Genomic DNA, 27,406 nt, shown 5'->3' on the forward strand with positions numbered 1-27,406 from the left:
AGGAGCAGTTTCAAACTATAAGCAGATGCAACGGCCAGGGAAAAGTCTTCCAGCCATAAAAAAGACAAGAAGGGCTCAGGCATGGATGGCTCAGCTGGCCAGACCCACAGACTGCCAAGGCAAAATGGAGAAAGACTCTCCTTAACCTATTTGAAACTATTAACTAGGCCTGAGCCCGATTATAATTGAGCAGTTTGCTGATGGTGCTATTCTTCCACCAGATGGCCAGCAGCCTGGCTATATTATAAGATCTGGTTGGCATAAGGATGGGGTGTAAGGGGAGGCAGAGCCCTAAGGACCAATTACCTGAGACACTCATGAGGACAAGCGTAATCAATCAAGAATCCTTTATTCTTACTAGAAAAATCAAAATGTGGCGGGTGAGATGGAGGGTGTGCCCTGCTAACACGAGTTAATGAAACCAAGCTGTCTGCCCTAAGAACTGGTACTTTGACCTACTTGAACGGATGGGCGCACCAGATCTCAGTGGCAGAGTCAAGACGGGCACAGCTGTCCACAGATCCTCGCCAGAGACTTAAGTTTCTGAGTTCTTGACCTGTTCCAGTGAATATTTATTTGGTTATACCAGCATTTCCCAAACCGTGAAAAAGTTTCTAGGGGTACATGTGCAAATCACAGTGGCAACTAAGATACCTCTCTATCACGTCCCTTCATTGCTGACTGCTGCTAGCTAGGGGAACTGGGAGCAAGGGAAGTGGGGGTGGAGGCTGAAGTTGGAGGACCCAACTTTACTATGATGGAGTCTAAATCCACCAGGCTTAGGAACTGCTGGGTTATGCAAGGTGAAGGAGTGTCACTCAGCAAGGGAACAATCCCTATCATCCCAGAATACCATATAGCTTGGTGGTTAGGGCAGTCTCTTGGGAGACAAGAGATTCAAATCCTCTCAGGGAGAGGAGGAAAGTTGCTCTGGGTCTCCCGCAAACTAGGTATAGCCATAAGCACTGGGCAGCTGGATTAAAAGAACCACCACCAGCAGTTTTGTGAATCTAACCCCACCTTAAACCAACAGGAAATTCTGGTGCAATTTGGAATAGTATCACGATAAGAAGAGCAACATTTCTCAGGGAATAAAGTAAAAATATTCTGCTAGGACTAGTGATGTATCTTCATTAAACACACTCCGACTACAGTGCAATTCATATCTATCAGAAACAAGAATAATTTCAGTCAAGAATTCAGAAGGAAAATACCTTATTCTCAACAGCATCAAGAGGCTAGCGAGAGTATGCTCAGTAACAATCATGGCATCAGCAAAATGCTCCTCATTCCTTTCAGACTACTAGAGAACTGCCTAGGTATGGCATTTGGGGATCTGTGTTCCTTCTCACCAGCATTAAGTAGGCAGCATTTAACATACTCTTAAATTCTATTTTATTGTACTCACCTCTGCTGGCATTCTAAAATTATATTAACATCTTTGTATAAATATTACTTTTGTTACTTAGAAGTTGCTCTCAGTGGTAAATCTTAGGACCATGTAAAAGAGATTTGGATATATGGATATCAAAAGGCAGTCCAAAAGTCATTATTTTTCTATTCCGATCTCAAAATATCCAGAAACTTTAGACATCTCTTTCACAGATTCACAGATGTTTAGGGCCAGAAGAGACCCTGTGAGAGCATTGGGTCCAGCTCCCCTGCTCTGGGCAGAAAAGAATGCTGGGGTCTAATAACCTCAGCAAGATGTGCATCCAGTCTCCTTTTGAAGAGCTCTTCGCTTCTTTCAGACTTAAAATTCTTTTAGCCTTATGGCAAGTCCAATACAGCATCATAAATAAAATGTTTCCCTTCTACAATTGATTACCACCTATGTACTTTTGCATTAAGACTTCAGTTAGACAATTAATTAAATATTAGTAAATATCTAATAAAATACAAAAGTCTGATCTCCTATTGTAACCACCTCAAGCCTTGTTGAGAAGTGTGGCATATAAATCAAATACATAAATAAATAAATACATAATGAAAAGCATATTTATTTGCATGCAAAGATTATATACAATTGTATATATCCTATACATATGTGCATAACAAATTATGCAAATATCTCTCTATATGCATACTTTATTTGGGGTATGTGTATGGATATATATATATTAGGCTTTTTATTCCTTCCCCATGAAAGACAGAAAAGTTTGAATTCTTACTTCCAGTGAAACTGCCGGCAGTGAAATACTTACGGCTTTGGAATTCAAGATTAAATGATCAAATGTATAAGGTTTTATGTAGGTTACTTGACCTATTGTTCATCCTTCAATGATTTTATGGCTTGTAACTGTAATTTCTAACGCAAATAGATCCATGTTATTATTCTTAAAATTTATATTATGGAAACATATGTGGTATCTAGGGCCTACTCAAGCCCCCCAACTGTGAGATTGCAGCATCTGTGTTCTCCCAGCTGTGGGGACACAGGCTACACATGCAAATTAAAACTGGATAGAAACCAGCTATAAAATTATTACACATTTTCCAGCAATAATTTTATAGTTGGCTGGACATTTTTAAAGTGCCATACCTAATTTGCATGTGTAGCCAGTCTAAATTAATTATGTAATTAACCAGGTAATTGGATAATAAATATAACGTGCAGATCAGGCCTTAAGACAAGTTCATTTACAAAGCAAGAAATGTCCCTATAACACTGTCTCTAGAACGCATCATCTCTCAAAATATAAATATACCTGTACTTTCTTTGTTTAGAATTATTCCTTGTTAGATTAGATACTGTTTTGACAACACATCATAATTACAACGGCTTAATATTTTATTCCCTGGGGTTTCTTAAATTACATAATCTTTCTGGAGTTTATCATAAAGCTTGATGTGTCTTCTCACTTGTTTTGGGTTCACTGTTATGATAGTATAGGATTTCAGCTATTTCTGTTTAATCTCCCTTCCCCCAAGATTTACGCAAGAAAAAAAAAAAAAGAAGAAAAGAAAAGAAAATGATTAAAGGTATCGCGGATGAATGCTTCCTAATTAACTTGCACTGAACGCAAGTGGACATAAGCAATATTGCTGACTTAAGTTCCTTAAAAAAGACCTGATGTAGAATTATTAAACTCTGACCTTTTTTTGTTTGTGTGTCATGACCTGCAGACATTGATTCATGATGTTAATCCAGTCACAGTGTTTGCAGAAATCAGCACAAAATGACAGGCTGCCACATTTATCCAAAGAAACTTCATTATCTATGTGCAAATCCCTTTAACAAACAAACAATAAGCACAAAATAGCTGCAGATTTGCAGATGAGAAGTAACAACCAGTGTCAGGATTTAGCAAGATAGCATTTCTGCACCTGTTATTATAAATGCTGCATATCCTCTCTCTCAATTTCCACCTGAGTGATTTTGTAGTTTCAATTACATCTGTAATACTACAGAGATGATGAAACTGGTATTTATTTTATGTTTCATATGGCTATTTTTAACAAATCAAATCATTGAGCAAAATTCATCAGTTTTATGCAACATACAAACAATAACAGTTGATGCCTCTTAAATTCAACTTCTCATTTAATGCTACTTTTCAAAGTGTACTACAGGAGCTTTACAAAATGTTAGAAAAAGAACATTCTCTCTCAAGTGATGCAAAACCAAAATGCACTACACTGTGGAATCTTTCCCCCTAGCATACTTTTCTTTTACAGTGCATTAATATTTTTATGATATCTAAATAAGAGAAGTGAAGTAATAAAGTGAATTGTCAGCAAATTTTTGAGAGTACTGGAATTTCTTCTGGGAGCTGTTTCATTGGCAGACAAAGCAGTACACAGTGAGGCAGCCTTTAAGCTTTTTTAACATGCTAGATGCAACATGTTAGACAGTGACAGATAAAACGGGCTATTTATAAAACTTTTGCACTTACAACTTACTTCTTAATGTACAAGCAGCTGTTGATTGACTTATTTTACCCTAAAATATAACTTCCCCATCCTTTAAACAGTTTTGCATGTGAATAGTCCTAAGAAGACTACTGATGAATGCAAAATTATTCATATGAATAAGTATTTGCAGGACTGGGCAAGCATGTTCATGAATGCAATCAAACTGACAGATGGTATAAGGATGTACAATAGTTTTGGATGTAATTGTAGCATATGGATGCTGTTTTTTAATCTCATCCCTGGTTTAAACCTTTTGTAAGATGACTTGTTAGTTTTTCCTGTGCCATTGTTACTCTTTTATCAATTAACCTTTTTAGTTACCTAGTCAATGTCAACCTGAAGATAAAATGTGTCCATACACTGCAACTAACCTTAACAATATGAGGCACTGTATCTCACTGTAAGACTACAACGTACTCTAGGTCAGTAATTCTCAACCAGGGTACCATGATCCTTTTAAGGTTGCTGCAGGGTGCTGCACAGTTTTAGCATGTAAGGTGTGTAAACATCTACACATGGTTCACAAATAAACCCTGAAATTCCAAATAAGAATCTATAGTGCCAGAACATGTTGACCCATTCTGGTTCTCATTAATTCTTCATAACAGAAGAATGACTCCTTTTTTTTCTGTAGTAAAAAAAACAAGTGAAAACTAGGAGTTGGCATTTTCCAAGGGGTCCCTTGAGTCTAATGGGGGGTACCTTGAGGCTAAAATGGTTGAGAACTATTGCTCTAGACACTAAAACACTCAAAATCTATCTTTAAAGGCATTAGTGGCGATCCCACTGAAAATGAACAGAAGAAGTAACACAGCTTGGAGCTATATCATCTTGTGGTGATTCCACTGAAATTAGTGATTATGACCTTAGCAGGAGTCCCTCAGTTGATTATAACCTTTATATATGTTCTTGTGGCTTTTCATATAGTTTTAAAGAACTTATAACTTCTTAAAGTGCATGTAAATCAGCTAGTTTGGGTGCACATAAGAGGTGTAAATAGCTAGGCCTGTAACCTGGGCAAAAACCTACCAGAGACCCCAGGGGTTAGGGGCAGACATTACACATAAAGCAGTTTAAGTGATCAGAAACTGGTTTAAACCTGTAACAGAACAGATATTAAGTGCACACAAACCAGTCTGAAAATGGCTGAAACCGGTTTGAGATAAACCTGGTTGAATGTAGTATTAGACTCAACTGATTTGGGTCAAACCAGTTTATGCAATGTCTGCCCCAGACCCCTTGCTGGTTTAAGTTAAACCAGACTCCCCTAGTATCCCCGCATGCTCTCTGGTCTTGGTGGAGCTCTCTGCTCCACAGCAGAGCTGGCCCCTCCCCTCCACTCCCTGGCTGGAGCTCAGCAGAGATTGCAGGTGTCTGCCTGGCTTCCCTCTGCTTCTCCCCTCCCTGCCCTACTCCTGCTAAGCAGGGATTCCCCCTTCCCCTCTGCCTTACACAGACACCTGTCAGCATTAGCTGGCAGACCACACGCTGGCTACTGTCTATGATGTGGCAGATGGGACAAAGACAGAATCAACAGATAGCTGGTAATGTCCCTCTGTTGTTTTCTTAATGGGGTGATAAACATTTGAGTTAGGGGTGATAGACACTGTGTTATCAATTCCCTGCTGGGTTGGCCAAAAGGTGGGGGGAACCCCTCCCTAATCATAGTGCCCTGCTGCGGCCTGGCCCATGCCCCCCTCAGCTCAGCTCTGTACAAAGGAAGGGAGGCATGCTCTAGCACCCTTCGGCTTCTAGCCTGAGCCACTGCAGGCACGTGCCTGCATTTCTGGGATGTCTGTCCCTAGCCAGGGGGAAGGGAGATGGAGAGAATCTTACCTGCCCTGGGGACTCCAAGTCTTTGGCTGCTGCTGGTATGCAGAAGTCTATCTAGCCCAGCTGTTGCTATACCAGCAGCATGGGGCTGTTGCTTTGCCAAGGCACAGATTTCCTGAGAGTCTGCCATTCTTCTAGGGGCTGGTGCTGCACTTGCCCACCCCTTGTTAAGCTACAGGTGCAGATTTTAATAAGAACACAGCTCTCAGTATTTTATGCTGTTACACATTCCTTGTGAAGCTTGTAAACTAAGCAAAACTGCCCCAAACTCACCAGGAACTACAAAACTATTCAATAACACCAGTAAAGTAAGCTAAATATGAAGTTTCTATGTCAGGTGATGTTTGAAATATGATAAGACTGATAAACTCTGGGAAACTTGACAAGAAATGTAATTTGGGATATTTCAAACTGTCATATCTCATGAGAGTTGCATTTGAGTACCTATACCTTCTACACAGAAAACAAAGTCATCACTGTCACAGGGTTGCATATGAGAAATTTCAGACAGACTGGGTGCTCATGGTGCAATTACAGAAGGTGTCAATTTCCAGCTTTTAAACAGATCCTTAACTACCAAAAAACTTCTGTTCCCATGATGACTATCTGGAGATCAGCTTTATGCAGAACATATACTATACTATGTGGTAATGATATGTTTATTTCATACCAATCTCTTTGAGACATTACCAGCATAACGTTGGGCCAGATCACTGCTGAATAGCACAAAACATGCTACCAGAGGCTAAAAATCTCTACAATGTTGTCTACATCGAATTTCCAACAGAACAATCCTCCACAGTGCAAAAGGATTTTTCAGTCATGGAAAATGGGCCCTAAGTCCCCTGGAGTTCAGAATAGAGTCTGCTAGAGGCCAGCAGCCAGGGTCATTTTACCTGGGTATCTTTTCTATTTCTGCTCCCAGAGTTGACTTGACATGAGACTATTCTCTGTAGCTGTAAGAGACACGGCAAGGAATAACAGTCTTGAACTGCAGCAAAAGAAATTTAAGTTTGATATTATGAAGAACTTTCTTGCTATGAGGGTGGTTAAGCACTGAAACAAGATACCTAGAGAGGTTGTGGAAATGCCATCCTTGGAAGTTTTTAAGAGTAGGTTACAAAGACACTTGTTTAGAATAATTTAGAGAGGGATGATTCTGCCTCAAGCAAAGGACTGGACTAGATCAGGAGCAAAGTGACAAAGCCTGCACACCAGATCTGGCACATAGAGCTATGACATTTAGCTCATGGGGTTTCCCACAGGTCACGAAATCTGGCAGCAGGACAAGTAGTGGCAGCACCAGGTGCTCTCCACCCTGGAATAGAAAATGCACAAAAGATGATAGAGCCTTGAACTGTGTTACTTCTTGTGCTCATTCTCCATGGTTATGATGGGTCCTGGCCTCAGGAACAAGATCTTTAGCTGATCTCCAATGTTTCTTCATCTTTCAAAGTAGTACATAAGAGCCCTGGGTCACTTTGTTTTTAAACCAAATTCCTGAGGACTTGGTTACAAGGTGTGAGCATTATTCTGAAATTTGATTTATCAATGTATTTGTATTCTCATTTTGTAACAAGAACAGCATTAGACCCTTTTGGGTTACCAAGTGGCAAAATTAATCTAATTCTGATTATTTAAAAGTCTTAGAAACACTGATATTAGAGTTCGCTGGCTCTCCTTCAGTTTGACATCCCAGAATACATCCACTATCTACTTTTTAATTTAGAAGAATGGAAATATAACATCCCCCTGGAGCTCAGAGCAAATTCTGCTCTAAGCTCCAGAGGACTTGGGATTCATTCTCTATGACTGAAATATCCTTTTGCGTTCTGGAGGATCGCTCTTTTGGAAATTTCTTCATATTGTTTAAGTTTAAAAGGGGGATCGACAAGAGCCACTTCCACGTAGTAATTCCTGATAATGTCTCTGACAGCCAAGAGCTCCCGAATTGACAGAAATGTCAAAAGGCACACAGATAAAGATATGGACACCATTTTTGTCATACCAAAGAAGTAGTTTAAAATAGCAATTCTTCCCATTTAAAAAATAATAATGGCTCTATGATTACTTCTGAAGACTCTTATGTCAGGACTTTGTATATTAAAAGTAATTTCTGTCCTGCATACTAAGTTATGTCTTACCATCATCTTTGTCAGGCACGATTGTAATCTGAGTTCCTGGGAATTCTGAACCAATTCTTCCACCCATCGGCATGCTCAGAAGAACATCAAATGTCTCAGCCTCTTCATACAAGGAATCGTCTATGATGACAATACGACACATTTTCTCCCTTTCATCCTTGTCAAACCGTATAATGCTGTTATGGTCCTCAGGCCTGGATATGTAGTCAGAGTAGGACAGCACAGATGTTGGAACAGTACCAGTTGCTGTGCCTGTGAGATAAAAGGAAATAATTATCATTTACGTAAATTTTTTATAGAATCTATCAGAGAATCCTCTCATTTTCTTTAAATTTGTATTTATATTTATTTTTACTTTTATAGCTGTATCCCTTGCAGAGTGCATATACAAAAATCCAATACAAGTTCCCACTCTGGAACAGACTGGAGGTGCATTTATCTTTTCCAATATCCTGTTCCCAAGAGATGTAGGTAGCAGCTGATTTACAAAAATGCATTTTAAAAAACCCTAACAAACTTGAATTAGGCAACTATGAGCTAACCTGGCTCAGGAAAAGTTTCTTTTTAAGCCTGCCAATATTGCCACAAGTAATCTGTTGCCTTGAACCACAACGGTTGTTATCTCTTCCAAAACTCTTTTTAAAGTATCCAGTATTCTGTTACTGCTGTTACGACTTACAATTCTAAAACAATTCTTAACAGGATAACAAGTTGACCAACTTCAAACAAATGTTCTCTTTCCTCAGATAAACATTTAGAAGTGGAGCAAGTTGTGTGAGAGAAAGCAGTCTTAACTTTTGCTCTGTGGGGGAACTCATTTGGACTCTGTCTGTTCTGCCAGTTTCATACCTTAGCTTTCATCTAGGTCTTGATGGCAAACAAGCAAGACAGAAAAATGAGAACTTTTTAATTGTATTCACTAAAGGAAATAATTTATCTCTTGTGTGAAAATGTTGCAAAGTTCAGGTGAAATACCACTAAATTAATTCTCCCCAGTTATTACTTTTGCAGAAAATTTTACTTTGATTTTATTCCCAAAGACATGTGTATTGTCTCTTCATCCCTTTTTAGTATTTTCAGATAAGAAATTACCCATGAGCAAGTGTTCTTAAAGAGATGAATACTATGTTTAACCATTTAACCATGCACACAAGAATCCTTGGAACTGCTCTGAAACTATTATATATGTCTTCAAAATACACAAAATGTTTTCTGTAAAAATAAGCCATTATACAAACAAAAGTGTTTTAAACACACTGTTTTCTGCGATCAAAATTTCCATCATACAGAAAGCTCTGCTATTTCAATATCAGTTTTCATTTCAATGCATGATAAAATTTAGAAATATCAAAACTTTGTATAAAATGAAAAGTTAAAGAAAATCATTTGAAAAGGTCAAAACATTCTGTTTTGAGCAAAGCAAAATATGAGATTCCTAAATCAAACCATTTTATTACAGCTTGATTCCAAATGGACCTGCGCCATTGTCTGCTGAGTGCTGCACTTCAGGTGACTCGTGCTTACATTCTTTCCTAATGGCTGGGCTCCCCAGCAAAACTATACCTTCCATCATGGACACACCCTTATACTCCCATGAGGTTCCTCTGATACTTTAGCCAGTGAAGAAACTGTGTTATCTCACAAGAGATACAATCTGACCAAGGAGCACAATCAAGAGAACACTTTCACCAGGGCACTGAAACTAGAATGACTTTGAGGCACTGCAACAGTTGGGAATGTCAACAGACTGCAAATTAAACAACTAATACACTAACTAAGGATAAAATATGAAGAAGAATATACTCCCAGTTGATATTGATGGTTTATAGGCAAAATTATTATTATTACTAAAATTATCTATATATACTGGAAATAAAATAAATTACTTGGACTTGGTTATTATTTTCACTTAACTGAGACTCTATTACCTTGCTGGGTATAGCAGATAACCATTAATTCCTGGCTAACGTCTCCACTTCTTCTGACTGGAATGAACAGTTCACCAATATCTTCTTCAATGGTGTAGACTGACTGAGGTATAAAGACAGTTGATTCTGCAGAAATTAGATGCATTTATTTAGGTTGCTTTGTGTCCAGAGAAAGTCATATATGAAATAGCTAGAAGTCCTTCTTTATTCAGAAAGCATCTCAATATAACAAATCAATCCAATTTACTAATGGTAGAGTGAAATGTTAGAATACTATTTTTTTCACAACCAAAAAAGGGACAAGAAAACAAGAAATAAAGCCTGAGCTTGCAAGCTCATATGAATACTAAGTAGCCAGGTACAGACATTACACTTTTACTGGCATAAGTGATCGGAAACCAGTCTATACCCATAACAGAACAGAAGTTTGGTGCACACAGACTGGATTAAAAATGGCAGAACCTGGTCTAGATTTGCCCCCGCCCCTAAGGGCAAATGTGTTTTCTGTTCATTACCAATCTAAAATGCGCTGCTTATAGAAAACCACGTAACTTAGGTCAATTCTGCCAAGGGCTTTTTGAATGTCTGTACCTAGTCTATGGGACTAATTTATGGATTCAGCATTAACAATGTAAGTGGGAGTTTGCAGGATTGGTTCCCAGGTACATATCCAGAATTCCACCCAGAATTCCGTCCAAGTTATTCCAGTATTTTTCACACTGGTATTACTGGCTGCTAGTCACAAAAAATTCACTAGTGCAGATCCTGAATTCATTCAGATTATTGAGCTGTTAGGTATATGGGGCACTTACTTTTATCCTACGTTATATGAAGTATTATCTTTGGGGGAAAGTATCTGTGTATTTTGTATTTTTAAAGCACTGAAAAAATGGGGTCGTGGTTCATAACTATAGCTCCAACCCACTGCAATAATATAAATAAATTCATGTATTGTAATTATGGATTTAGCAGCTATAGAGCAATTCCCAACTTCACTCTTCCTTTGAATAAATCTGCAACAGTGTAACCAAAAAAGATTCTTAAAAAAAAAAAAAAAAAAGAACCACTATTCTGATATCATAGAAAATTCCCTAAAATGTGCATGATTTGGCCAGGTTGATTCTCTCTTTAGCTTTTCAGGAGGGGGAAAAATCACCTTCTCTTTCGTGTTCTCTGGAATTCAGTTTTCTTATCTCAACAAGTGCTACAAGCATCTCTTTTCTCAAAGCCAGTTTTGCTCTTTTGGCTGAGAATGGATCTTCTGTTAATTAAAGCTAGCTATTTCTTTTTATGAACTATGAAAGAAGTTAGGTGCAAAACTGTCTGCTTCTATTTTTCAGACAATGTCAATAAAATCTGAAAAACATCAAACAAAACTTTCAGTTATTCTATATTCACATAAGCAGTCCAAAGACTTTTATGGTGTCTTCGAATGTCAACTTCTATTTTCTTATGCCCTTAAAAATTTAAGGAAATCATTAGCTGTGGATACAAAAATAGGGTATCTTTAAAATGTCCACAGCAATATCTGAATTCAATCAAAGCTACTTCAATATAGAAAAGAATTGTGTAAAATAAATATATGATATGACTATACAAAATAAACCATATGGTTGTTTTACAATGCTTTGCAAACAAAATCCAGAGAGTATACATGATTTTCTTGAAAGGATGTGCCATGGTTATTATTTCTGCAGCTGGAAAGTACTGCTGCCATGACTTAGGGTCAAAAGATGGTTTTAAAAAAAATGCTATTATTCTGGTTTGATAAGTTCAATAATTTGTCACCATTTCAGAAGGAGAAAAATGTAATACAGAGAGAAAAGGAAAGGTGTTTATTTTCAAGTAAAACTGCAGTAAACTTTTTAAAGCTTTCTTCCTTTTTCACTTTAAAATTAAATGAGTACCACAGACAAATATTCCCTGTATAAAAATGTTAAAGAACAATGTTTTGCTAATTTTGCAGTTGCATTTATAGTACCTGACTATAACATTAAAATAATATGAGAAATTAAGTGTAGGAAGCAACAATGTTGTTATCATATCTTACTTCAATTATCTGCTTTTTTGAGTAAAGAAACACATTCTCTGAGCCTTGTCTCAGAGGTAATTTATTCTATAACTTTTATCTTCCTTGTTTCTCTCTGGATTCTCCAAAATTTATCACCATCTTGCTTGGAAATACAGTGCTCAGAACTGAATGCAATACTCAAAGCAGAACAAAATAATCACCTCCACATTTTACATATGATTCTCTTGTTAATGAAGACCAACAGGATACGGCAACTTCTAGGACCATTATTAATTATCATAGTACCTTGATTTATGGTAGCCCTCCAATTGAGGGTAGTAAGATTTGTATTTACAAGGGCCTCACATACTCTATTCAATTTTGAACTTAATCTACACTTAGTGTTATCCTCTATCAGTAAATAAGAATGCAAGATAATCTCTTGGTTTGCTGCATTAAATACATTTTAAATACGTAACTAGTAGGGGTGCATCAATAAAGATTTTTTTGGCCGATACCGATGGCCGATTATTAGCCAGCCATAATAGCCAAAATCAATCTGATAGCTGATTTACAGGAATGCAGCTGGGCAGCCTGGAGAGCAGCCTCCTGCTGGTAAATCTACGGAAGGAAAGGGGTGTGGGGGAGGGGAGGGGTGTCAGGGGTGCAGATTGAGGTACCCATGGTGAGGGACGGAGCCTGTGGGTGGCTTGTCCAGGGGGTACAAGGGAGCGGGCAGCTCCCCACTGCTATGTGTAACCTGGGGGAGGCATTGGGGGGGCATGTGCACAGGGAGAGGGCAGGTTGCCTGCTACGGACTCAGGGCCAGGTGCTGTGCCGGACTCTTCCTGCTGGGGGCGCTGGCCCAGGGCTGTGCTTGGGGCAGGTGGAGGCGGGGTGGACAGCAGTGGTGCTGGGTGGGGTGGCTATAGGGAATTTTGGAGTGGCTATAACTCACCCTATAGCCACCCTTCCCAGCGCCACCACTGCCTGCCCCACCCCTGCCCGCTCAGAGCCCAGCATCCCCACCAGGAAGAGGCTGGTGCAGCCCCTGACCCCAAGCCTGCAGCAGGCAGCCTGTCTTAGCCCTGCACAAAAATCTGGAGGGCACATGCCCCCCCATGCCTCCCTCGGGGGTTCACACAGAAGTGGGGAGCTGCCCCTCCTCCCTGCCCCCCCGCAAGAGCTACTCACGGCTCTGTCCCACTCCCGGGGTTGCATTCACGGCCCTGGCTGGGCAGTGCCTGCCCCTACCCCACTCCCTCCCTCACCGTGGGGGCCTTGATCTGCACCCCTCCACATCCCTTCCCTCCCCCATGCCCCTTCCCCCCCCCACAGACTTACTGGCAGAAGGTGGCTCTCCAAGCTCATTGTGGCTGCATGCATGCATGTGGCACTTATAAGCAACATTATCAGCTATGCTAGCCAAAAAAGCCAATTGCTGATAATGTTAATTTTCCTTTTATTGGTGCTGATCCAATATGCAATCGATATATCGATGCACCTCTAGTAACTAGCAAGTGAAAATCTGTTTGACACATTTTTCCTGCTCAGCATACCTTCACCTCTTAATTCAAGAAGGATTATACAGAACAAGCTATTGCAGTCTTGAGTTTCTTTTAAGATTACTTAACATCTTTGTGTGACCATGGCCCATTGCTTCAGGTGCCTGGATTCAGTTCAAAAGCCAAACTTCTCGATGTTGACTATGCTGTTACTCCTCACCTTCATTCTACTGTTGTTTCAGCTGTTCCTGACACTTTAGCTGAGAAATTGAGCCCAGAACATGAATCAGCTATATATGCATAAGTTGCCATTTCTCTCACTTGGGGGCAGCAAACCTGGGCTAATTACTGACAGGCAAAAAGCCTGAGGCTGAATCAATTCAATCTTTGCAGGTTAGTCTAAGCAAATGAAGAGACATTCACTTTTGATTCTGAAAATGCAGCAACATGTGTGCAGAGGCCCAGACCAGAAGCTGGGGGGCACTAGAGCATGCCTCCCTGCTTGGCTGGAACAGACAGCTTGGGCCAAACCTTGCCCACCCACTCTGTGAGAAGGAGTTTTAAGGGAAGGTGCAAAGTATCCTGAGATACTGGGGAACTGTGAGTTAACTTGAATCTGGAGGGGATCTGGGACAGAAGTTCAATAAACTGATTTAACCTAAAATCAGTTAAATCTGATACTACATCCATACAGATTTATTTTAAACCAGTTTTGGACATTTTGAAAATGGTTTACATGCACTGAACTTCTGTTGTGTTACAGATTTGAACCTACTTCCAATTACTTATACCAGTTTATGTGTAGTCTCTCCCTAGCCTTGGCGATAGGAGGCAAGAGGAACTGGTGCAGGATCTCATCTCTATTTTTGGAGGCACTGCTAAGGCGACTTCTTACTCCATTTGTGTTTGCACATGGGAGGAAGCAGAAAGGTGGCAAGACAGTATCCTTTGTCCTACAGCCTTAACCTCAAAGCCTTGGTTTGGCTCATGTAGTGTAGCAGATCTCTTAAACTGTCAGCCAACTGTAGAGGCAAGTATTTCCAAGTCCCACGGGAATACTAGTCTACGTGTTTGCTAAAATTCAGAAAGCAAAGGCAGTTTCTGAGAGAGAGTGTTTGTCAAAGCAGCAGTGGCTGCAGAGCTGTCCAAGGCTCCATGCTGAGACAACAGCATCAGCTAGAATCTGTTTCAATTATGTCCTGAAATGTTTAATAAAGATAATTAATAATTATAATGCTGCACTAGTACTAGGTAGCTTAACATGTCAGTTGAAACCAGTCATAAAACTTAAAATAGTTTTCTAAAATAGATTAGGAAACATTAACTATGTTCTAAATAGCTTGTGTTAGTTGGAAATATTTTTAGAGGGAACAGGAGATGCTTTTTAAACTAATCAGAATGATTCGGGAGAGTCAAGCATGCAGTTCATGAAATAAGAAGTGATTACTGTTCCATTTTTCAGTAACAAAACTGGTTTCTAAACTTTCCTTTGGAGGAAGCAGTCTCACTATAAACTATTTCCATGTTTAATACATGAGAAAGAATCGTAAGATTACAGATTTTAAAATGAGAAAAGTTTATTCTCTACTTTTCTAAACTGATTTAATTTGTGCCTTCTATTAATTACATCATTGTATCATATGATATCACACTTGCCTTACAGAGTGGGCAGATGTTTACTAGCAAGTAAAGTAAGTTCTAGTGACAGAATGGTTTTTCATTGTAAAAGGGTCACCAAAAGGCTTAGGAAGATTATTATCTTCAAAAGAGGCTCAACAATCTATTCAGTCTAATGTAAAACAACTGATAAGTAATAAATACTGGCAAAGAAAGGAAAAAAAAAATCTATGTGTAAAAACATACCATCTTAGAGTTCCCATGGGCCACCAGTCAACTGAATATGATCAATGAAAAACCATCAAGTGATGCCTAAACCTGTTTTCCAACTAAAGATTTTAATGAAGTACCTTTATCAGGCATTTTTATGGATTGCTCTGCTATAGTTTCCTCTGAAGACAGGTATACAGATTAAGAATAAAACTAGTAAAGTGTTCTTACCATCTCCCGGGTCAATCACCTCCACTGTAGCCACTTCAGGAAACTCTAGAACAGCCATGACTGGCTCAGAAAGCACAATTTGAAAGGTCTCTGATTGCTCGTGTTCACCATCACTCAAAATCCGCACCCTCCATGTAGCTAAGGTTTGGCCAGGATTGAACTGCACTTGCTTCTGTGCTTTTCCTTTAAAGTCCTTATCTTTCTCAGCTGTACCATCTCTAGTGCTAATGCCTGTCAAAAACAAAAAAGAGAAGAGAAAACAGGGCCATTACAAACAAAGCAATTGTATTTTTCTCTCATTACTGATCAGGCTTTAAACAATACGGGTTCAGAAAATATATTGCACTTTACTCAACTAAAAATGTGTATTAGAGAGATTTGGCTATTATATTAATTTTTAAGAATGCATAGAAACTGCCCAAACTCAACCTGTTACTCTTTAACAGAATTTGTATTGGTGCCATCAACATCAGGTGAACTCAGATTAACCAAACCCTCTGTCTAGTACAAGACTGGATAGTCAATCAGATCAAAACTAATTACTGAAAAGGTCAAACACTATCTATACCAAATGTCAGATCTCTTCATCAAGAGATTTCAGGTATCAATATACCAAAAAACTAAAGGGTTTTGTTTTTTCTGTTATTATCTTCTCAAAAACATTCACATATTTTCTCCTGAAATTTCCAGAATGTACTTACCATGCTCAAAGAGAGACTTAGCCTGGAAAATTTCAGCCTGCAAAGTGGAAGTTTGGGAAAGCTTCAAGTGACTATGGATACCATGAATAAGGATGAACACAAATATAAAGCCTAAACCTCAGTTACTCACACTAAAGTAACTATGCTTTTGGCGACTCATCTTCTTGTTGGAACCTTTATGTAATGGTCATCTCCATGATTCTAACAATATCCATAATTCAGTTTAGTTGACAAAGTCAAGGGATGAAATTCAGTGTCCTAGCCTAGGGAACTGGAGGTGCCAGGGCTGACTAATTAGCTCTGCAGTAAAGTGTTGGTGTTTACATGCAAGGTGCTATTAGGCTGGAATAAACAAATTAACTCTGCTGTAGGATAGTACTGCCCAACACAAGTACTATCCTATGGAAGAGTTATTTACTCCACCACAACACACATGTAGACACTGACTGGGGCTGGCTAGGGCACAAGGATGCTCCAGTGTGGGGCTGCCTGCCAGCTAGAGCCCTTGCGCCCCAGCCAGCCCTTCCACAGCACATTAAGTTGGGTTAGAGCAGCCTTGTGCTGGCAGTCTGAACCCTGGGCCCCCTGCCAGCCAGGGATGCTCTGCTTGACTTACTGTGCTGTGGCCCTAGGCACACGTGTGAAAGCTGCACCCAAGAGCAATAAATACTGGTGCAAGCTGCACCAGAGTTTTTGCATCAAAATAATTTCATGTGTAGATGTGCCCCAGGAGTCTAATGTGGCTATTAGCCAGTCTTGGATTTTCTTGAATTACAGGTGGCTCATGGGCTTCTGGTGCCAAGTAGACAGCTCTTGAGAGCCATCTCCATCACACAACCTTGCCCACTGTTACCCTTGGAACTTATGTTGAGGTTTGTCAGGAAATCCTCAAAATACAGCTTGCATCTCTATCTGTCTTATATCTTCCAATCCTCCTTCCTCCCCCAGTTAAATCCTGAGAAATTGTTGGGAAAGGTGGCATATAAATCAAATAAATAATAATAATTAATAAGAAAAGATCTGGGGCTCCTAGAGCCTTTTTAAGGCATAGCAGTCCTTCTGTTTATGTGCACAGACCAAAGAGGGTGATGAAAATCTAACTCTGCAAGAACACTTGAGTTCTTTTCCAATTCTGGAATTGCACTCAGTAGGATTAAGTTAGTCAGTCAGGTGTAAGTTAATCAAACTACATGTCAGTCTCCAAAACAGTTTCTTGATGGAATCAGGGTCAGATGTATTTAGATACTGAACTGGTCCACTTCACATATATAGAACATTTAGCAATAATGTGACATTTGGTCAGGTGCCAAATCTGTTTACTTCCTTGAATAACCTACCTTTTAATCAAGTTCAGCATTTAATTTAAACCAATTAAGAACTGTAATTTGTGATTCATTATTATAACCTTTTCAAGTATTTTCTGTTGGGAGGTTTATTCTTTGAAAGAATAAAGAAAGCATCTAGCCAAGTTAATTAATAGTCAGAACACAGAATGACTTGGATTCTGATTCAGCAAAGGGCTTAAATTATATGGCCATCTTAAAGCCCTTCATCTGCATTGCTGGTGCTTCAAGTCAGGTACGTGGTTATGTACCTGGCTGAATCAGGGGCTTAAACTGTTTTTCTGATTAGTTTAAGTTGGTCCTGTTCTTTGACATAAACCTGTGAAAGATTAATGCTTTGGGTCCAAATATATCCCTACTACCGATGCACAGAGAACAATAAGAAAACATCCAGAAGCTAGAGATATGTGTGAGGCTGCAAGAATGTGATAGCACATCCTTTTTTGCCTTCTCACTCTTCCTGCACTGTGAATAGTTTTCAACACCTCTTGGATCAACCTCAATTGACTGCCAACAGGACTAAAGAAAATGAGCCTCCTCACTGAGATTTCTAATACACATGCTGGTCACTGCTCAATTAGATCAATTCACAGTTGTCTGGCTGGCAAAGGATGTGTTTTGATGCTCTTCTTCACATTTGCTGACTGCATATTTTCTAATTATGAAAAAATAATGCAATGACAGGGACCGCGTTTCACAAAAGAAGTGCAAAGGTGACATCCTACTTTAGGTTTACACTCTTAATTAAAGTAATTCTTAACACTGCAGACAAAGAATCAGTGCTTTTTTCAGATTTAGTTGGGGCAAGAATTCAAATTCTTCTTGGTTTTTATTTCTGAAATCTGCATCCTAATGAATGTAATGAATGTTATTACAGATTACTATTCATTCTATTGCAGCGGTAGGTAACCTTTTCCAGTTGTGGGCTGGAATGACCCACCCTGGGTTGGAGGCAGGCAGTGCTAGGATCGCCCTTGGTGGCCTGGGGAAAGGGCCAACAATCAGCATTTGTCCCTGCAGCAGCACAGAGTGTATGCCTGCAGAAGGTGCCTCCCACCGCTGAATACTGCTGAAGCTCTACATCTGTGGGCCTAATCCAAAGGTTCTGCAGGCTGGATCCAGTCTGTAGGCTGTAGAATGCTGACCCCTGTTCTATTAATTAAATCACTAGATAGTCTAATTTCTCTTCCATTTAGTAAAAATCTAAAGTATAGGACCAGGGGAAGAACTTTATTTCCAAAAAGCTTTCGTTTTTCACTAGAAGGTTCAATTTCCCCTCAGCTATGAAATGTCCATATTTGTAGCAACGCATTGTTCTAGTTGTTCCACTGTTTGGCCTATCCTTCTCTTTTGGAGATATAGGACCCAGAATGCTGCTGTGAGATCCATGATTTAACTATTTGTTGGTAATTTCATGAGAATTACATAATTTTGGAGAGTATATGAATATGCTGCTGTCTCTGAACCTCAAAACACTATTTGCTGGTCTCAACAGATATGGCTATATTCAATGAGCATGCCTGGGTGATCTACTTTATGGATAAATTTAGATTCCACTCAAATGAGGAACAGGCTTAGAAAAGACCTTGTGTAACTGGCTGGCTATGCTTTGTAACATAGCTCTGTTACGGGATTTCAGTTATGACTTGGAATAACTCCCTGTTATTCCACTCCAGGAAGTTTGTTGAGTTAGTTGTTTCAATCATGTTAACCATGTCAGACACTTAGGTGATTTCACAAGAAGAAGAAATGAAGAACTAGGATTAAAAGCATCATTTCCCCTCAGAAACCCAGAAAAGCTTTAAATTTTGGTTTTCAACAGAGAATAATTAGTATAGTAATCAACTGCACCACCTAATCATAGCTATTCTATTCTATAAATCGGAAATGTCCATTCATTCTCACACAAGTTAATAAAACAATTTTATTAGTAATGTAATTTTGAATTGTGACCTGAATTACACCATTTGTAATTTCTTTGAATGCTAGAGAGTCATTCTGAATTTATAGAAGTGAAGCAGACAGCAGAATATGGTCTACAATTAATAAATAAATAGTTTTTTATCAAGTAATAGTCTCTTCTCACACCCACAGAGCATTTCAACTCCTAAATACACATCAGCTCTCTCTGACATGCTTTCACTGACCACTTCCTTGTAACTGTATTTTACAAGGAAGTTCTAGCTCAGGTGCCTGCCTGAAAAGGACCATTATTGTTGCACATAATTTTGTACTGCAAGTATCTATAATTTTCAAATGATCAGATACAATTTGTCTTAAATTAAAAGTAAACTTTTAATGATTAAAAAAATGTCACCTTTACCTGCTCCTCTTGAAGCTACTGAAATTTTAACATTAAGCCCAAAAAGGAAGGAATGGGCCAAGGGAGTTAAAAATCAAAGAACGAATTGCAGCAGACACTAGAAAATGTGTAGATGAAAGATGCAAAGGGATTACCGTTACAAAGGAAATACCTAAAAAATACTGATTACTGGTTAGAATGGAAAAGAAAACTATCAGGAATTGATTACTTATTTGATTCTGTGCCTTAATTCAAATGAACCATGCATTTGTTTTAATAAAAGAGCACTTTTTCTAATGAATTCTCATATCACAGTATCTAGTTGGCTGGTGCTAAATATTTCCAGGTTAACATATGTAGCTATGATACATTTTGCTAATCTGCTGACCAATGGTTCAGAAATAGTATATATAGGAATGGAACTTACTAATAAATGAAGTTTCTCCCAAGTAACCTCTCCGTTTAAGAATGACATCTAGATATTTTGAGTCTTCATTTACCAAGTAATATTCTCTCTCTAGGGAGATCCAGGCCCAGTTCAATCGAAAATGCTGACCCTTAAGCTTATTGCCTCCTGCAAAAAAAAAACAACAAAAAAAAAATTACATTTACTTTGCCATTATTTTGCTTGTTTTCATTCAGGCAAATTATTATATCCCATTTATTTCTCAGCTGGTATAGTTCTTAGCTGCACAATCAATTTCCTATCATGGTAGAGATTTAACACTAAGAAACAATCAGTAACTAAGTAGTCCATGCCATATTTCATATCCACAGAATGCTGGATGCATGCATATGCATAAAAGTTGGTTAGACTACATTTGAGCTATGGCTTAAAGTAACTGGAACATGAATTTTTATCAAAATATGTTTGATGACTAAATGCTTTCTAGGGTTGAATTTATATTTCCAAGACATGTACACTAAATGCTTTGTTATCTGTCATGAGTGGGGTAAGAGGGGGTGCTGGTTATATAAAAATTCTGGTTACCCGAGGGTAGGGGGTTTTTGGCTGGACGTGAAGCGGAGGGTGGGGGGGGGGGGAGTGGAGGCGGCTGCTCGTGGAGTGGGGGTGGGGTGGGGTGGCATGCAGAGTGGCGGCAGCGGTGAGCTTTCCCCACTGCGTGTGAGGTCCCTCCCCCTTTCCCTGCTGGCCAGCTAGCACTTCCGGTTAACAGAGTGTTCTGGTTACTTAAATGCCGGTTAACACTGCTTTTACTGTATTATACTACATATTATGAGGAATTTCCTAGAAATTTTCAGAGGGCTTGAAGCACAAGGCACTTATCTTAAGAAATCAAAAATGGTATCTACAATAATTCAACCTGCTGTAGCAAAACTAATGTAAATGTAAATTGTGACACACTGTTCCAGAATTGCAATCAGGCTTATTCTTGTTGCTTAGGAAATTAATCCATTTATCTACATAGCCTGCCTCTGAAGATCAATGTTTGCTCACAGAACCCAATGGCTTTTAGCCTTAATAGCTCAAAGATTATATGTCAACTATATATTATATAGCATATTTATGGAACAGATTTTACAATTTAAGAGAAAATGTTTTGAGCAGAATTAAATCTGTGCATGAGATGCAAGTTGTAGGAAAGTTCATGCCCTTTGAAAGCTTATGTAATTACACCTGTAGAGTTAATCACAAAAGCATGAGTTATCTATGTAATTTAAGGAAATTTAGCAAATTGCAGTTATTCTCACTCCCACCTATCCCCTTCTGTTGAATCCTTTCAATATCTATATGATACTGATTAAGCCCCTAGACTGAAGAACTCAGTTGCTGGGAATCTTTTTTTTTTTTTTTTTAGTTTTAAATTACTGCACAACCAGGACAAATTAATATCCTTAACAGTGTTTGGGATATGGTATCTTGTACAATCCTGTAGCACAATGGGCTGGAACTTAAGTTATGCAAAAAATGCAAATCATGAAGGAACTCTTCCTGGGAGCAGTTTGTGGTTTCACTGCAGCTGGCTGCTGTGCATTCAGGCATTGGTAAGTGAAACCTAGCACAGCACTGCAACCATCCAGAAAGACTGAATGGTCAAGTATGGACCAATATAGCATTCCAGAATGATACTTCTAGGTGCTGATAATGGTAACATGAACCATCAGTCTGAAGATCAGTCCATGCATCAGTGAAAAAGAGTCCCCACACAGAGTTCCCTGGCAAGGCAGATAATATTATCATTGTTTATCAGAATAAGATGCCAACTCCATGATCTTAGTAGGGGGAAGGACAACATAAATTGGAAGAGGGAGCTTATAAGCAGGACTCTGCTCCAATTCAAGCAGCTGTTCAAAACAAGTCTTCAGAGTGCATGTGGATCTGACCAACCTTCCAGCACCACCCCAGACAGCGTGCATCTATTTTGCATGGCCTCATGGCACTTGCACAACTTTAACCTAACTTGGAGCTTACATAACTTAATCAGGTTAGGTCAATTTAAGTGCTGTTTGGGGATGTGCAGATGCTCAGGGAGGTTAAACCAGGAAAAAAATGGTGGGACCAATCTAAATTACAGGCAGTCCTTCACTTACAACGTTTCAAGTTACGTTTCGCACTTACAACATTTATAAATTGACACCCACTTTCAACTTTACAATGCCAGTTTTGACTTTACAACGCTTGATCTGATGTGACGCCATGCCAGCAAACAAGTTTGCTGCATCGCTTATCTCCCTGGAGAACATCTGTCCAAACTTCCTTGAACACTTTCTTTAAGAAAGCAGACAAGCTCCAGAAAAACCTGCAGCCAAGACTCCTGAGAAGACTGCAGCCAAGAACCCTTCAAAAAGTCCAACCAAGAGCCTTTCAAAAAGTCCAGCAAAGTCACCTCAAAGATCTACTTCCAAATTAATGATTGCTATTTACAATATAAATACATGAATGTAGCTATATTACTCATCTATAATTGATCAAGTACAAAATTCTGGGGTACTTTTGGTGAAAACAGGGTATCGGGCATTGGTTCAGGAACCAATCTCCCATTTATAACATTGTTTCTTATGAGAAAATTGGTTCTGAGTTACGACATTTCGGCTTAAGACATGGTTTTCAGGAACCAATTGTGTCATAAGTCCAAGGACTGCTTGTAGTTCACTTGAGGAATTCCTAATCTAAATTAAATTGGGAATGGGTTAGTCCAGTCCAGTTTGGAGCACAGCACCAAAGCTAGGAAAAGACTAGCTGCTTGTCCCAGCCCATAGGTGGAGGGAGAAAAAATTATTTGCGGGGGGCTGAGCGCATATGTGTGTATGTGCGTGCACCCCTCCCCCCAGCAGGTAAGTCTGTGGGGGAAGGGGCGGGGGAGGAGAAAGGGCCATGGGGCAGGAGTGGGACTGGGGCTGGCACTGCCCAGCCCAGGCAGAGCATGAGATGGAGCTGCAAGTAGCTTGTCCTGGGGTGTGGGGAGGGGGTGGCAGCTTCCACCTCTGCATGAGCCTCAGGAGGCCATGTGGTGGGGGTGTGCCCCCAGATCTGTGTGGGGCGGGCGGGCTGGGGCTGGGCCAAGCTGCACTCATGGCATGTGGTGGTGATGCTAGGAGGGGAGGTTGGGAGGGCTACAGTGAATTTTGGGAGGGGATGTAGCGTTCCCCCTCCGTAGCCCCACTCCCAGTGCTGCTGCCGTCTGCCCCAAGCGCAGCCCAGCACAGCCCAGCCCTCATTTGGAAGAGCCTGGCACAACCTCAACCCCAGCCCACAGCAGCAGCCTGCCCTGCCCTGCTCAGATCCGGGACACATGCCCTCATGCCTCCCAGGGTGCGTGTAGAAGCAGGAGCTGTGCCCCCTGGACAAGCTGCTCGTGGCTCAGCCCCATACCCCGCTCTGGCTGTGCAGCACCTGTCCCTCCCCCAGCCCCAGCCTCAAGCCCCCTCCTCTCACCGCTACGTGTGCACCCCTCCCCACCCCTGCTGCAGCTGCCAGAAGCCTGCGGCCAGGCTGCCTTGTGGCCCTACCACTGCACCACGTTTCGGGGGAGGCAACACCCTGTTATCCCCACCTTCTACCACCTATGCCCCAGCCCCGAGGCTGCACTTCTCCTATCTTTCTGATCCTGACTGAGTTTTTTTTTAACCTCTCAACCCTAGATGAATAATCACCTCCCTGATTCCTTCAAACTTGCTAGCCCCCCCTGATCCCACCTGCCCTCTCCCACATCCCAAGTTGCTTACCATGTTCCTGGTGCAGCTCCCAGCACCATTGAACATGCACAAAAGCTGCTCCTGATCTACAATCACACAGCTTAAAGTAAATTGTTTGATCGTAGATCTGATGCAGTGAGCATCTGTATGTCTACCACATTTAGACTAATCTAACCTTCCTGAACTTCTATATAGCATGCACTTAGATCAACCTAACTAGGGAGCTAAGTGTAAGGTCTGCACTTGGACAAACTAAGTTAGATTGGGTGGCCATTTTAAACATGATCTAACCTCCCCCGAATCTCCCCAAACATCTGTCTGTACTATTTGGCCCTCTGGCTTGCATGGGAGAATATGCATTCTGGTCCCACTTGCTGTATGTGGCTGAATAGCATGGTGTGTTTGGATAACTGGTATCCACACTTTCCACTGCTATCTACTGAGGGAAAAAATCCCCCTAAAACTGTTGTAATTGAAGACTTTCATTAAAAAAAAACACCTGGAAGTAAAATATTTTCTTTGAACTGTACAGAAATACTTTAAGTGGTTCAAAACATTCACATTTCCACTACCAAAGACACAAATGGAAGATTTATTTTCTATTAAATTTTATGTATTAAAAAACCTGCAGTCTTTTCAGTTACTTCGAGCCTGCTTCCAAGATGAGCCTCTATCTCTCTTTATGGAGCCGACTATCAGAAACAAGCATTGAATTTGTATGATCTGTCTCATGTGAAAGCTATATTAAGTAAATGAAAGGAAAAATCATTGTCAGAGTATTGCCCTGCAATCCTTACCCTACTTATGATTGTTCTTTTGATCTTTACCAACTGTTGAAGAGAAAGGCAATGCTTACAAATGCATGCATTCATAATTCCCATGCAGTGTCTACACTTCGAGTATGACAGTTAAAACATTGAATATAGCTTTCCCTTTTATGTTAATTAAGCCTCTACTTACATCAGCTTAAACACAGTTCTGCTATCTCAGTGAAGGTCAGGGCTGGTATCTTTTATTAGTTTTGAAAAGCAAAGGCAAGGGATATTTTAATGCTCTGAGTAGACACAGGCTCATAACATTTCTGAGAGGGGATTTATGGTGTTGTAACAAGTCTTTTAAATTTCCTGTTCAGGATCATAAACAGTTAAAATGTACTCTATATTTACATAAAAGTTTAATATATGACAAAACTATTACTTAAGCAAAAAAACAAACAAACTGATGTTAGGAATACGAATAAACAGACCACTATCAAACCCATTTGTATTTCACCTCTGATATAAAGGTTCCTTAAATTTACTTTGCTGGAAACCTAAGAATAAAGATTAGAACAGTCAGAAATAACTAACTGTAACATTTTATATTGCCTAGTTTTAATTTTTTTGGATTATTCTCTATGCATTTTACTACTGTATTTCTGGATGGGATTTTCAGCAGGACTTTAATTTAAGTCTTCACTTACGTAAACCTACTGGCTTTGTTAAAATATGTAAAATGCAGTATTGCTTACCACAGGCCATGTGCATTCTTGTACTAAATTATAAACTTAGGTGAATAAATTGATATTTTAACTCTTTCCTATTTTACTTTGTGTTTATGTATGAGGTTGATAAGAAAAAATATACAAATAATTTAAAGAGTCAAATGTTGTTCTGAGAATGAAAACTCTTTTATTTTAATTTCAGATCTCTGTGAGAACAGGATGCCACTAAGCTGAATCCTGCATGGGCCACTTAAAAATATAAAAATATAACAATCAACAAAACTACATTAGAAAAAAACATTATTAGACATTGCAATCAATGTAAAGTATGCAAAACATAGGAAAAGCCAGAAATATGGTTGATTATAAAATGTTCATTTGAACCCTTGCTTACTTAACTACCAGCACTGATTATAATAATAAACTACATGCTGGTAAATACATTAAGGGAGCTTGCACTGCTCACCAGCATTATATTTAGGGCTTAGCCAAGCATTTACCTGCTGTGCAAACAATTAAGGTCCTATAACTCAGTGACAGTCTTGCTTTTCTTCCCCTCTCAGATAAGTGCTTGTATTCCAAATACAGCAGAGATTTGGAGAGAGACACCATTATCAGTGCAATTTTAAAACTGAAAAGGACTGGAGGCCAAGTTACAATGAGATAAATCCAAAATAGCTACCATGATTTCTATGAAATTTGGTGTCTATGGTAGAGTTATGGTGACACTTAACATCCACTGCTTACATCTAAATCCAATGGACGACAAATTAATCACGTGCTTTTGTTCATTTTTAGGACAGCTACATCCAGAAAAAGGAACTCCCAGAAAATATCATATCATTTGGCATCTCCAGCTGCAATTATTGAATGTGAAAGCTTATGTCAAAAAGTGGAGGGAAGGAGGAAGGATTACATTAAGAGATAAAAATCCCCAAGGAGGTACAGAAGCAAAAATACCATACAACTTTCTGGTTCCTTTAATTTACCTATCTCTGGTGGTCATTTATACTTAAAAAAAATAAAAGCTACCTTAAAAAAACAGGTCAGATATCTAGCACTCATTTCTCTGGTGCAAAAAACTCATGACATTACTTCAAGAGAGCTAAGGCACAGAAGGCAGACTCACTCCCAGAAGGGCTACTCAACACCCTTCCGAGAAAACTTCTAGGAATCAGCCTGCTCTCTATTTGTATTTCGTTCTGTGTTGGTGCACTGTGGTGGCAAGATAATATAAGCAGAGAAGGGCAGCTCATACAGGTTAGGCTAGAAGCATAGAATCATAAGATGAAAGGACCTCATGGTTCCTTTGGTCCAACCCCCTACATGAATATAAGATGACTCCTAAATCATCTCTGACCAATGATTATCCAGACTCATCTTGAAAAACTCCAGTGAATAAATATCCACAACTGCCCTGGGCAGTCTATTTCACTGCTTCACCATTCTAATGGTAAGGCAGTTTTTCCTGATATCTAATCTAGATACACTTCCCTTTAATTTAAAACTATTGCTTTGCATTCTTCCCTCTATGGCAAAGGAGAACAGTTGTACTCCTTCCTTATGGCAGCCTTTCAGATATTTGAAAACTGCTATCATGTCCTTGCCTTAATTGCCTTTTTTCCACCCTAAACATGCTTAACTCTCTCACCCTTTCTTCACACAGTTTACCTTCTAACACCTTTATCATTTTTGTCAGCTCCCTTTCTCTCCCCTTCTACCAGCTTGGCCCACCAATGCCACTGTCCCTGGTTGCCAAGGGGTTGCCAAGTGTTCCAGAGCAATTCCTGGCATGTTCCAGCTAGGTTGCTTGTCTTGGGGAGATGAGCTCAGCTGGGACAATGGCATTGGCAGGAGTGATGGTGGGCACTGAGTTGGTGGGGGAATACCTGGGGGGAGACAGGACACTGGGTAGGAAGAACTCACCTGCTGCTCCCCATGCAGCTTGGCTAGGTTGGGGCAAGAGTGCTTCTGGAGCTAGCCTAGTCCCTGGGATGCAGGAGATGGGGGAGAAGAGAAGGGGAG

General features: G+C 39.8%; 1 protein-coding gene across 1 annotated transcript in view; it reads right to left on the bottom strand.

Annotated features, from left to right (window-relative positions):
- FREM2 (FRAS1 related extracellular matrix 2) overlaps positions 1–27,406 on the bottom strand; it is a 211,593-nt gene that overhangs the window by 86,951 nt on the left and 97,236 nt on the right. The window contains exons 3-6 of the mRNA XM_014604798.3: positions 20,168–20,314; positions 15,395–15,625; positions 9,821–9,946; positions 7,893–8,144 (exon numbers count right to left, since the gene is read on the bottom strand). Coding sequence (XP_014460284.2) covers positions 7,893–8,144; positions 9,821–9,946; positions 15,395–15,625; positions 20,168–20,314 — 756 coding nt within the window. The remainder of the gene's footprint in view (positions 1–7,892; positions 8,145–9,820; positions 9,947–15,394; positions 15,626–20,167; positions 20,315–27,406) is intronic.

The sequence above is a fragment of the Alligator mississippiensis genome, chromosome 1 (assembly GCF_030867095.1).
Source record: "Alligator mississippiensis isolate rAllMis1 chromosome 1, rAllMis1, whole genome shotgun sequence".
NCBI classification, from domain to species: domain Eukaryota; kingdom Metazoa; phylum Chordata; order Crocodylia; family Alligatoridae; genus Alligator; species Alligator mississippiensis.